Here is a 14481-nt window from a genome sequence, read left to right on the forward strand (position 1 = left end):
AGGACGGCCCTGTACTGATATATACAGACTATTCAATGTCCTATACATAAAACGTCATAAACACTGACTACTTTTATAACATAGAGAATGTGAAATATTAAGGCATAAAGGGAATGCTACCTAAAGTGTGACAGCAGCACCCTAATCCGTAGCGTGGTACAATAGAAGAGACCCCTATGGGGGTCCTGCGCTGACACGGGTCTGCTCCCTGGTTGTCTTGAAGGAAGAGACATGGGAGACATGAAAACAAAGCCGTCGCCGGGATTGACAGGTGTGGTTTGTGGGAGCCGTGGAGAAGTGTCAGCCGGGTGACGTGGGCAGGAGGGGGCGGAGCCAGCAGAGGCAGCTCGATGTGTCTGTCTATCAGTTGAGAGTGTCTGAGAAGCCCAGGATCTGACTGTGTGAGATTCCACCGAGGAGAGCAGAGAGGGCGCCGGATCTCCTCCTCTCCGGAGTTCAGGTCACCACTCCGCCGCTCCAAACATCCACTTCTTCTTTAAGTCTTTGGCAAGAAGATTATTTGCGTCTGCTTTTTGTTGCCTTCGTTTTTTCCCTTCTTCTCCAACATGCATTGTAGCTGACAGCAGGCATTTGTATCAATGACCGGCGAGGAAGAGGACTAGGAAGTCACCGCCGGGGATGCTGGAAGGTGGGGAAGCCACCCAGCCTGTGTGTCTCTGACGGAAGTCACCCGGCAGACATGAGGCCAGCTGAAGGCACAGGGGGGGAAAGTTGCAGCTTTTGAGACTCTTGTTTGATCTCGGATAAAGGGCTGTGGGGGGAGTGACTGCACTTACCATCTTCCAGGGGAGCAGCGGGCGAACAATCGTGTGCAGAACACAGGCAGACAGCATGGCAAAGGACTGCTGCTCCGATTGAGCTGGCACAGCTGAATAAAGAGGAACCTGCCAGTGCGTGTCAAGGTGTTCTCTGGATGTGGTGCCAAGCCCGCTCTGGGTAGAACCCCAGCTCCTCGTCCTAGTGCACTGCTGGCAGCCTCACACTTGAAGACAAGCTCAAAGTTTTCTGTCTGGTCTCCTCCGTGCCGGCCTCTTTCTGCTTTATCTTTTGATTGCCTCGTGTCCTGCATGAACACAGAGGGATTGGAGAAGTCCTGCGGAAACCACCAGGATGCCCAGGAGGAAACAGCAAGCACCCCGGCGCTCTGCAGGTACTGTGCCATGCCCTCATGCCCCCATCTCTGCCCTCCTCTCCTTCCTTGCCCTCCCTCTCAGCGTCCACATAGACACATATCCCAAGGTAGAAGGAGGGGTTAGGAACACAGAAACCCAAAACACAACAAACACTAGGTTGCTGTCCTATGGGCAGTGGTGAACTTTAGTGCCTTCAGGATGATGGACCTGTGTCCCCCCCCTCCATCCTCCTCAGGTGACAGGGGAACCTTTTTGTAAGTGCCTGTAGGTCCCCCAAGCATGGCCATCCTCTCCAGCCTAACTTTTTTCTGCCCCTCCATAGGTTCCATTCTGGTGCACACAGACTGGTTTCCACAACTTGAATCTATCAGGCAGATCATAAAAGGCCCACATAATGAAGCTTTTGATATGATGTTGAAGGAGCTTTTGGAGTCCTATAAAACATCTTTTGATCAGGCAAACAGCAGACAGCCTTGGTGCACAGCCCGAATGAACAGAAAAGTTATTTTTCTCTGGAGAAGGAACTGGCAGGAGCTGGTTTTCCTCGTTTCTGTTTTATTAGAGGATTGCCATCCTTGATTTGATGTGTGATTGATCGCCTGTCATCTGGCAGCCTTTGATCTATTCATTCCTGATAAACATCAATAAATCACTCACCATGGAAACACACATGCTCAAAGCTCTTGCACTATCAGGGTAACCCCCCCACCCCCCCTTCCTTCATCTTTTCTCTTTTTTTTTACCCCATTTTAAATCCTTTCTTAGAAGTTTTCCAGCTGCAGCATCTTACACCTGGCAATACATATCTAAAGCCATTTGGGGTGTCATCTGCCTCACATTTCAATGCAGTAAAAGCAGTAGAACAGTTTTGTTGATATCAGTGTTTTCTTTTCTTTTTTTTTTTGCTTATGGCTTATGTTGTTTCTTTTTTTTTTTTTTAACATAGCTCCTCAGTAAATTTACCTTCTTTGTATGCTTACTTTTTAACCTGCTCATGTACTTGTTCTGTATTCTGAGATTTGGGAATCTGTCACCTACACACCCAAGCTCATTATTTCCCCCCCGCCGTACATAAGATGTCATATGTAGTATTTCTGCCGAAGGAATTATGTCGTTGGCTCATTAAAAATTGAAGGGGAGTAATAATTTCTATCATTCATGTCAGAGCTCTGGCGGAGGGGCGCACTGACCTGACGCAATAGCAGAAGACAATCTAATACAAAGAAGGTCATATGCACGCACCATGCATGTACCAACAGACTAAAATGATGAAATGCGGACTCGTGAAGGTATCTTCAGGATCTGCAGGCCTTTTGGAGATCTGTAGGCACTGGTTGAAGGATGCTTGAACTGTTACAAAGTCACAGCTTCCTGGATTCAAAGTTCAGGGAAGTCTCATAGTAGGACGTGTGCTGCACATGAAAGTGAGAATAGCAACTTTAGGGCTTCCATTTTTTTTTTTTTTAATAAAAGGTTTGGAAGTTGACAAGGGCATGATGGTGCATGGTAATCCATTTTGGCAGCTCTTACATAAAAACAAGCCGTCAGGGCGACTTTTTTCCAATATTGATTTAATTGTCTGTCTTTTGACAGGCACATATATCATTGGCTTTAATGGTCAATCAAAAGTTGGCAGGCTTAGTGTTTCCATTCTTTCCTCCACACGACATTTGGCATACTTAATCAAAATGCTGCAAAGTGATGGCTGTGAAGAGTTGATGACTGAGTCATCTGCTGTACAGGAACTCAAGAGGGGAAAAAAGCTGAAAATTACAGCCAAAATATTTGAGTGCTGAGGAAATTAAGACAGCACATGTTCCAAATGTCCCTGGTTTTAGGTTGATATTCCAAAATAGACTGCGGTGCTAACGGGACATGTGAAGGTATCACAATTTAAACCAGATCTCTGACCTAAAAATCCAAGATAAATGGGTTTATTTAACATACAAGAAAAAAAACAAAAACGGACATGCGTGCACGTTAAGAGCCAGGAGGGGCCTGAGACAATTATGTTTGAGCAATGGAAGGGTTAAAAGTTTTTAGTAGGTGCCAAGGAGGCTGGAGACCTAGCACATCAACATGTAAAGGCCTACTTTGACCGACGGCAATTGGGTCACCAAATCTGTTTTCCCGAAATTTGGATTTGAGGCCTTCCGTTTTTTTATGTATGAGCCTCATATCCTCAGCCTTGTATTGTCACAGCCAAGAGCTAGGAAAGGGGGAGAGAGACGGCGTCCTTTAAATAATGCAAAGCGAGCGTACGTTTGCGAATGTTCCTAGTCTCGTAGGCAAGGAGTTTGTAAGACGAATCAGGATCACACCATACACTTAGACCTGTTTGTTTTTTGAGCCTTAAGTACCATAGCAAGCAGGAAGTCTGGCCTTCCCCGTGTCATTCGCCCTGCTTGAAGAAAACATTTTTTTGTAAGTGATGACTTTTTCCTAAGAGCATTTTCGTGTCAAATAATTGATTGTTTTGTAGGCAGGAAGTTGTGGGAAGATGTGGGATGACAGATGTAGAATAGCAATGTCTCACGATGATGGAAGAGGAAGTCCAATATTATCTAAATGAAGCCACCTTCTGAAAAACAAAACCTACAGCCGAAAGGAAATGATTTTCTCTTAATGAAGCCGCTTCTTAATTATAAAAAAAAAAAAAAAAAGAAAAGAAAAAAAGTTCAAGTTGTTTCGCCCGGCTTCATTAACAGGCCTCTAATTATCTGTAAACCTGATGGATTTGTGACAGGCGTAACGATTGATACCGACCGATTCAGCAAGGAGTCAAGTTTGCTGCCTGTTTGATGTAATCAACTGGATATTATACAGTCTCTACAGCCCGTGGTGCAGTATTAACTCAATTTGCTGGTACAGGTGACAAATGGACTTTGGTACCTGACTAATCATGTCACGGAGACAACGCTGCTTAATGACCTCGGTAATCCTCGCTCTTAACGGCGCAAAAAAAAACCGGACAACTCAGCTGTTTATTTTCAGCCCAGTTGCTGAAGTTAGTAATTGTCTCTTCCATGACCCCCTCAAGTTGACGAAACTCTGTAGTCAGACTTTTTTTTTTTTTTTTCTTATATATTTTATACTCCCATTTAGCCCAACTACACCTTGGTTAATACGTTATCTTTTTGCGCTGACAAGAAAATGACTGACGATAATGCCTCCGGCGATGCATTTAAATTTTGACATTTCTCCTTAGAATTTTCGCAAAAAAAGTGCAAATAAAATTTTATGACCACATAAAGTGGTTTAGTTTAGTGGGGGGGGGGGGAAAAGAAAATGCACCGTATCTCTTGTAAGACTTTATTTCGAACCGGATCTTTTCCTCCATTATTTTTATTGTTTGCTGTTTTTCTTCTTTTTCTTTTTTTTTTCTTCTTTTTTTTCCTTCGGCTGATCAGATTGGAGCAGAAGAAGATGCCCTTTCGGTATCACGCAGAGCACAAAGAAATTGAGAAATTACGTAGTGTCTGGTCTAATAATTATCTTGGTGGCACAGTTTTAATCAGTGCCCTCTAACCCTCTCCACACAGGTTGCAATCCCAAAGGGAGGGTGCGACCATGTATTTACATGTCTCCTTTTGTTAGTATTTTGTCAGCTACTTAGTGTTGCAGTTGAGTTAACAGTACGTTTTCCCATCCGCCAATGAAAAAGCAAAAAAAATATTCCAAGTCTTGGACTTTACTCAAGGGTAATAATGGCGTGATGTGACACATTTGTAGAAGGGGACATTTTATGTGCCTATGTATTCTTCATTCTGTTACGTAGAGTGTCCACCCATGGTCTGCCGGTTGTTCCGTTTTGTCGCCATTTACACCATGGCGTCCAGTAGTCATAAGATTTCATTCGCCTTTAGGTGTATATTCCACAATATTCGATACCATTTGCATATCACGTGGAACACTGAAAATCATGGTGGATTAATGTAGCCTACAGCCGGTGAGAAGGTGCAGCCACCAAACCCCTACATCCTGTCTTTTTTTTTTTTTTTTTTGTATTTTTAGTATTGTACTGTAGTATTTTTTGAACAACGGGCAAGAACACGTAAGCGCCAGCGGAAGAGTTTCATTAGTTTTTTTTTTTTTGGGTAGCCAGAACATAGCAGTGATGTATTTTACTTGGTGGGCACAGATGCCTAAGCTTCTAAATGCTGTCAATATTGTACCCCCTGGAGGTAGAATCTGTGCACAGATTGGCAGTGTAATAAGTCGTATCGACTGAATCCAGAAAGGGACGCACCGCATTTACTGACGCACGGTATGAGTATTTATGGCAGGGTTTTTAGGTTGCAGGTTGACCTACAGATCTACCTACGCTTAGCTGTGAATAGGAAATTTTTTATTTTATTTTCAGTCTATCATTGTGACTTTTTTTTAACCGTCCATTTGTGCGTAATATTGTGGCGGTATGTTAGAAACGCACCCCATTCGGTGCCACGCATCCTACACAATGAGCAGGTGTTTTTCTGTGTGTGTCGGTGTAACGTGTATGTTATATGGCGGACATCCACGTAGGAGGCACTCTCAGGCATAGGGTGGCATCTACTTTTTTGTTCTTTTTTTTATGTCTGCAGTCGAAACGTAAGTGCCCGAGCGATGGAGAAAAGAAGTAATATTGCTGAATTAGAAATGGGTCAGATATTATATAGGGATTAGCTGCCACCACAAAACCTGGGTTTCAAACAAAAGCCAGGACAATTTAGGTAGATTAGAGCAAGGGGAAAAAATATGTGCATAGGAAGGGTATTAAAGCTGACAGATGAACAGGGCGAGGGACAAATTCTCCTGCAGCAGCTGTGACTGCCGCCATTATCTTGACAGGTGTCAATTAAGAATTACTGCCTGCTGGAGTCATTTTTCCAGCCCAGCTGTCTGCGTGTGAGAGAAATAACACTTTACCCTTGTCACTTTGTTAGTTCTTAGCTATAGCCTCAAAATGAGTGTTGGTGCGCTAATCGATAACTAGTGTATTAGCAATTATTTTGCACATTGATTTATGAAGGGAACTGCTCCTCCTGTACAGTTATTAGCTGTTGATTAAATGTGCCTATGCCCAGCTAAGGGTGAATATATGTTCCAGGAGAGGCCGGCTCTAGAACAGGCTTTACAATAGGCTTGTCACCATACCAACATTTTGATTCGATTTCGGATACCATAAAAAAGTATTGCGATATTCGATACCACGCTGGAAAAAAATAAAACGTCAAAAAAGCCGCGTGCATTCCGCATTTTATGGAATGTCAGGCCCATAATAGAACAGTTGTATCCTATTTTTTGAGGGGACAAGATGACAAAAAAAAAAAATGGCGATTCGCGCATTTGAATTTTTATTTTTTTCTTCTTTTATGGCATTCACCGAGTTTTTTTTCAAATATATTTTAATAGTTTGGACTTTTCAGACATGGCAATATTTAATATGTTTATTTATTTATTGTTATAGATATTTTATATGTAAAATTGGGAAAGGGGGTGATTTATACATAATATTTTGGTGTTTTAATTTTTTTTTTTACAATTATTTTTTTTTACTTTTTTATTTAATAACTATTTCCCCCCTTAGGGACTAGAACCTGGGATCTTTTAATCCCTTGTCCTTTTCACCCTGATAGAGCTCTATTAGGGTGAATAGGACTTTACACTCTCCCTGTGCTCTGGGCATAGTGCACACAGCAGCAGGTAGGTTACCATGGCAGCCAGGGTAGTGTCCTGGCTGCCATGGTAACTGATAGGAGCCCCAGGATCACAACTGCCACTGCGCCACCAATAAAGAGGGCGGAGGGGACCCAGTGGCCACTGCCACCAATGATTTTAACACTGGGGGGTTGGGGGGCCGCACAGCGCCACCAATGACTTTAATACTGGGGGTGGAGGGCGCGCTGCACCACCAATGTTTTTAATGGGGTGGGAGGGCACACTGCACCACCAATATTTTTAATACGGGGGGGTAGGGTGCACTGCGGCACCAATCATAATTAACCTTTAATACAGATACAGGAGGCAGGTGCCGGCGGCAGGATCACATAGACGGCACCTGGCCACAATGACAGGGAGCTGCGATCAGCGGCAGTTAACCCCTCAGGTGCCGTAACTGAGGGGTTAACTGCGCTGATCGCAGCTCCCTGTCATAGAGGCCAGGTGCCAGCTATGTGTTTCTGCCGCCGGCACCTGCCTCCTGTATCTGTATTAAAGGTTAATTATCATTGGTGGCACAGTGGCCACAGTCCTTCCCCTCCTCCGCCCCTCTCTCCCTCCTCATTGGCGGCAGCAGCAGCACAGGGGGGTTGCTTCCTTTTCCCCTGTGCTTCTGAGGGAACATGGCTGGGAGCAGCGCGTGCCATGTTCTGTGATACTAGGTTGCGCAGTAGCGCAGCCTAGTATCAGTAAAAGGGAAATCCCGGTATCGAATCGATACTATTGGGTTTTGATATTTCTATACCCGGTGCAACCCTACTTCAGAACACTTTCATCATTGGAAGTCGTTAACAAGACAAGCTTCATTTAGTCAGAGGCCAGGATGTGCACCTGTACCGCCCAGCGCCTCTGCTGCCGCATGTTCTGGGCCTCATTCTCACCGACCCCCGTTGTTGGCATACACCACCAGACTGGCATATGCCGTCTATGGGGCTTTTTATATCATCATCAACTGTACATATACACAGACATTTAAGCATGCCCACGTATGGGATTCCTAACCTGTTGGTTTAATTATTATATTGAATCTATAAATATTCCAAGATTGATCTATCTATATATCTATCTATTATCTATTATCTATCTATCTATCTATCTATCTATCTATCTATCTATCTATCTATCTATCTATCTATCTATCTATCTATCTATCATCTATTATCTATCTATTATCTATCTATCTATTATCTATCTATCTATCTATCTATCTATCTATCTATCTATCTATCTATCTATCTATCTATCATCTATTATCTATCTATCTATCTATCTATCTATCTATCTATCTATCCTCTATCTATTATCTATCTATCTATCTATACTCTATCTATTATCTATCTATCTATCTATCATCTATCTATCATCTATCTATCTATCTATCTATCTATCTATCTATCTATCTATCTATCCTCTATCTATCTTCTATCTATCTATCTATCTATCATCTATCTATCTATCTATCTATCTATCTATCTATCTATCTATCTATTATCTATCTATCATCTATCTATCTATCTATCTATCTATCTATCTATCTATCTATCTATCTATCTATCTATCTATCTATCTATCTATCTCTATCTGTCTCCTATCTATCTATCTATCTATCTATCTGTCTATCTATACATCTATCTATCTATTATCTATCCATCCCACATGCATTTTACATGCCCTTATAAAAGGGTTTTATGTCATTCAATATGACCCTTATCTTAATAATTTTTGCCCATTTAGGCATATACTTGAGTTTTTTTGCTCTCATATATGGTGGCCATAGCAGTGAATATAACATCAACATTCTCCAGAATAAGAAACTCTCATACATTTTGTAGATAAAGGGCTCTTTACAGACAAAATAAAGTAGCGCTGTATTTTTCACATTGAAGGGTATTTATTAAGTTGATAACATTTTGAAAAGCAATGAATATAATTTTTGGGACAACAGTTTGCTGATGCGATAACATGTCTGGGGTTGTATACTGCCTGGAATGAACATTTGTCCTTGAGACATTGAGTACTACTGTTATGGCATCAGTAAGGTGGAAGCAGAGGTTAGATCTGTAAGTAGTTCACGGCCCTCTCTTACTGAAGAATAATTGTCCTGCGCACCTCACTACACCGTCCAGGCGCTCCTCTTCCACAGACTACACCTCACTACACCGTACAGAGATGTTTGATTGTATGCAGAATGTGAATAGAGAAGAGATCTCCATTCCAGCAGTCACTTGGACGTGGTCTCTGCTCCCAGTCACATCATTAGGATCTAGAACTTGGAGCAATCTGCATACCCTGCCCTCGTCCTAATTACATGTTTGCATGCTCAAATTGACATATTGTGTGTGTAAAACATTTTCAGAATAGCCATCCTATAGAGCTTTGTGTAAAGTTAATTTCAGGTTTCCTGCCAGTCTCAGTGGAAAGGGAGCTGCCCTACGGTTCTCACCATTCCTGGTATTGAAATGCTCAAAAAAACGTCTAATTTAGAAGAAAAGAAGGCGTAAAATGCAAAAAAAAAATGCAGTCAACCAAAGAGAGTTCTGTGTTAACTGGAAAAAGAATAAATATATTCGGTAATTATGTAACAGCCTATGGGGCAAGGGTGGCAGCTGTCATTATCACATGCCCCTTATATGTGAGGATACGCAGAACGAGGATAGGCTGCTTTCACACTCGTGTTTTGGGCGGATCCGTCATGGATCTGCAAAAACGGATCCATTACAATAATACAACTGCATGCATCCGTCATGAACGGATCCGTTTGTATTATCTGCAACATAGCCAAGACGGATCCGTCATGGATCTGCAAAAACGGATCCATTACAATAATACAACCGCATGCATCCATCATGAACGGATCCGTTTGTATTATCTGTAACCTAGCCAAGACAGATCCGTCATGAACACGATTGAAAGTCAATGGAGGACGGATCCGTCTTCTATTGTGCCAGATTTTGTCAGTCAAAACGGATCCACTGACTTACATTGTGTGCCAGGATGGATCCGTTTGCCTCCGCGTAGTCAGGTGGACACCAAAATGTTGCAGGCATCGTTTTGGTGTCCGCCTCCAGAGCGGAATGGAGACTGATCGGAGGCAAACTGATGCATTCTGACCGGATCCTTTTCCCATTCAGAATGCATTAGGGCAAAACTGATCCATTTTGGACCGCTTGTGAGAGCCCTGAACGGATCTCACAAACGGAAAGCCAAAACGCCAGTGTGAAAGTAGCCATAAGGATTTTTTTCTTAAAGTAGCGTCTTTTAAAAAAATAAAAAAAATCTGTGAACTAATATTGTAACGGGAAACATGCCTTTTGAATTGCATTGTATGATTTCATGGAGGAAACAGAGTAGCCTAGCCTAATGAGGCCTAGGAAGACTGAATGCATTTAACCAGTTAACTGCCAGTGGGAGACGGAGCATTTATTTTTGTCTGTGTTTTCAGGTCACTACAGCACAGCAGGGGTTACCAGTGATCAACCAGATATCGCTGTATACTTAAGACAGGAGAAAAGGAGGCCTGTTTTCTCCTTCATCTCTAATCTCCAAGGGGTTTTCTAATTGTGCACCAATAGGGGAAATCCTCAGGGTCCTATTTAATAAGCGTTTTTCCCTTACAGACAGTACAGAGGAGAAACCCTGCGGAATAGAGCACATGGTAAAGGCTCGGATCCCTGGCTGCAATGGTAAAGAACCAGGGATGTCATATGTGTTCAGGAGATAGTAAACCCAGCCATACATCTATCATCTATACATTTATCTATACATCTGTTATCTGTATATTTGTAATATATTTGTCTTCTATCTATTCATCCATCTATTTATCTTCTCTCTGTGTATTTATCTATCGGCCTATTTAACAATTATCCATTTATCATCTATCTACGGTATATATCTATCCATTATCTATCTATCTCCATCTATCTATCCTCTTATCTATCTATCTATCTATCTATCTATCTATCTATCTATCTATCTATCTATCTATCTATCCTCTTATCTATCTATCTATCTATCTATCTATCTATCTATCTATCTATCTATCTATCCTCTTATCTATCTATCTATCTATCTATCTATCTATCTATCTATCCTCTATCTATCCTCTATCTATCCTCTTATCTATCTATCTATCTATCTATCCATCTATCTCATATCTATCTATCTATCCATCTATCTATCATCTATCTCATATCTATCTATCTATCTATCTATCTATCTATCTATCTATATATCTATCTATCATCTATCTATATATCTATCTATCTATCCTCTATCTATCTATCTATCTATCTATCTATCTATCTATCTATCTATCTATCTATCCTCCTATCTATCCTCTATCTATCATCTATCTATCTATCTATCTATCTATCTATCTCATATCTATCTATCTATCTATCTATCTATCTATCTATCCCTCTATCTATCTATCTATCATCTATCTATCTATCTATCTATCTATCTATCTATCTATCTATCTATCTCATATCTATCTATCTATCTTCTATCTATCTATCTATCTATCTATCTATCCTCTATCTGTCTGTCTATCTATCTATCTATCTATCTATCTATCTATCATCTATCTATCTATCTATCTATCTATCTATCTATCTATCTATCTATATGTCTATCTGTCTATTTTCTATCTATCCATCCATCTATTATCTATATATTGGTCATCTATCTATCTTCTTTCTCTATATAGCTGTACATAATATGTTATCCCTATAGATATAATAGTTTATAATAACCCATGACCCACCTGGATAAGTGCTTGCCTTTTCTGTTTGCGTCCAGTCCAATGACGCACCAGTGTCACTAGCTGTATAACGCCTCCCTCACTCCTGCTTCTGTATATATGATCCAGTCTCATCAGAACCTATAGAGCGACATAGTGTCCGCACTTTCACACCCTGTGATTATGTGACAAAATACTATTTGATGACACGCTGCGGAATGAAACAAAGTTTTGTCGATCCCACGATCCGTACAGCACGGGAATAATAATTACCATATTACACATACGGAAAGGTATACAACTTTTAAATCCATTTGAAGAGTATCCGGTTTCTGGTCATTTATGGCCATGTTGTGAAAGGAGCGGAGACCTTTCCGTGCATGCTGCAGCGCCTCTTCTCATCTGGGCATGCTACTAATAGTTTTACGACCTGGAAAGTTGTGTAAGATGCCTGATTATAAAGCAGACTTCAGACAAGTACTTTTTGTCAGGAAACCTGTTGGACCAGGATAGCAGACACCTGTCTGTTAACTCTTTGCCAGTGTACCAACGCTGCTTAATAAGGGTCAGAAACTGCAAAGCAAAACCGCCATATAGTCTTCTGTTATTGCGCGCGCTGAATTCGCATTGTAGGGAAATTCTGGAATTAGTGCTGGGGCTGACCTCTCCGAGATATTTGACTGCCATTGACAATGATGTCTCAAAGTCATTGGCGGCAGCATTTTCCTGAAGTCTAGGTTAGCACATCTCCCCGTTACATGGAGGGTTCCTGTCAGCAGCACTTTGCTGGAACATCTTGTAAAGCCACAGACACAGAGCGCGCTCTACAGTGGGGCTCCATGAGCCATACAGCCCACCTGCCAGCCTCTGACAGACCTGTTGTATTGTAGCGGGTTTTATTTATCTCCCATTAAGCGGTACATGAGGGTTTGCATAGCTGCACATTGTAGAGACGTCTGAAATGAGATTTTCCTGTCATGGGAAGTGCATTCTGTGTCTGCTCTTTTTATGCTCCTCGTTCATAACATTTCATGGAAAGAAGGGGGCACCGGGTCTGGGTAAATTCAGTCAGTGTTGACCTTATGAGGGAAGAGCTAGATTTGGGTGAAGAGGTTAAACATCTATGATTCCCCCCCCCCCCCCCCTCCCCCCTTTGTGTTTGGGAAGGAAAATACACGGATAATAAAGCTCTAGTCATCCAGTTATATTGTTCACATATTACAATGCTACACCTATGTTAACACGCCTTGACGGATGGGGTATTATTCAGTGTGTTTGCTGTGAGAGGTCCGGGCCTGCGCTGAGGTAAAAGATTCAGAGTCCTGGCAGTGACCTTTGACAGGTCACTAAGGGGCCGACGAGAGCGCAGATCAATAGCGAGCGCTAATGTACGCTTTTTGAATAATCCAATTCATTGCTGATTGTACAGTGCCACAATCTCTGCCGGTGCTACATCAAGCTGACCTTTAATCTTTACACGTCCGAGGAATCATTTCTCATCCGTGAACTGCTGCCTTAATGTGGGGTTTAAAGGCGTGGCGATACAAATGGCCGTTATTAAATGCGTTATTTCAATACTGGTGCCTCCTTTGTCGCTTGCTTTCACTATCTGGTGTCCAGCGTGTGACTATACCCAAGATGGGTCGGGCATACAGATGTAGACAGCGTTATCTTGGCTCTAGAGATTCGTTGTATTAGTTTGGGTTCACATCACGTTTTTCTTCCCCATCCATTTAACGTATACAAAAAACGTATACGTTAAACCGATGCCTCAGACTGATGCCATACAGTGCCATCCGTCCACCATAGAGTTCTATACTTTGTGCAGGATACAAGAACGTGGTGTGCTTTGTTTTTGTATCCTTTTTTTCCCTAACGTATACGTCAAACGGAGGCATAAAACGTTATGTGAGCCCACCCTTACTGTAATGTGAGTTTGTTGCGCAAAACCAAGACAGAGTGCACAGAGTACACGTACAGATGTAGCCAGCCTTATCTTTAACGTGATTCGTTGTATTACTGTAATATGATTTTGTTGCGTTAAGTCGGTCAAGATAAGGTTGACTGTATTCCCTGATGGCGATGCAAATGGTTGTTATGGCTTTAGCATTACATTTATTTTAGTTTTAACATCTCCCTTGACACTTGACTTTGCTATCTAGTGTGTGAAGATACCCAAGATAGAGTACATATACAGATGTTGCCAGCCTTATCTTACTGTAATATGATTTTGTTGACTTGTCAGTCAAGAAAATGTTGGCTACATCTGTATTCCCGGTGGCGATACATTTAGTTTTTTCAATATGAATACCTCTCTTGACACTTTCCTTCTCTATCTAGTGTCCAGTGCCTGAATATACCCAAGGTAGAGTACCCATACAGATGTAGCCAACCTTATCTTTCATGCGATTTGTTGTTTCACTTATGATGTTGCTGTTTTGAGCTGGTCAAGATAACGTTGGCTGCCTCTGTATTCTCACTATTTTATCCAGCCCATTTTCATGAATTTTTTTATCGTTTACTTATTTTATCTTTTTATTATAAAATGTTGACATATGGACCCGAGCCGAGTTTCCAGAAAAGAGCCCAAAAAGAGCAAGGTAAACCTACCGTACACCAGCATCATAACCCCCTGCTGTAATGACGGGTCCCTACAGAGTGACAAATTTCGCTTCGGACAGAATCTACCTATCTGCCTTAATACATGTTAATTATTCAGCACATCATTTACATAAACGCTGTCACTTCTGATTACAGACGTCCTAAAAAAATAACCATCCTAGTCCCCTTAGGATTTTTCTGCTGGAGCGAAGAGTTAATATTTTTTTTTTTTCTTCGATAGCAAGCTCTTTGGGATAGGATTCCCGAACGCATCCCCTGTAAATC

At 41.7% G+C, this 14481-nt stretch overlaps 1 protein-coding gene across 1 annotated transcript in view; it reads left to right on the forward strand.

Moving 5' to 3' along the window:
• The first annotated feature begins 257 nt into the window (after positions 1-257).
• Positions 258-14481, forward strand: part of TSHZ1 (teashirt zinc finger homeobox 1) — an 84116-nt gene continuing 69892 nt past the window's right edge. Inside the window, exon 1 of the mRNA XM_040432582.1 lies at positions 258-1171. Within this exon, the coding sequence (XP_040288516.1) occupies positions 1132-1171 (40 nt within the window). The 5' untranslated portion in view covers positions 258-1131. The remainder of the gene's footprint in view (positions 1172-14481) is intronic.

This window comes from Bufo bufo, chromosome 5 (genome assembly GCF_905171765.1).
Source record: "Bufo bufo chromosome 5, aBufBuf1.1, whole genome shotgun sequence".
Taxonomy (NCBI): domain Eukaryota; kingdom Metazoa; phylum Chordata; class Amphibia; order Anura; family Bufonidae; genus Bufo; species Bufo bufo.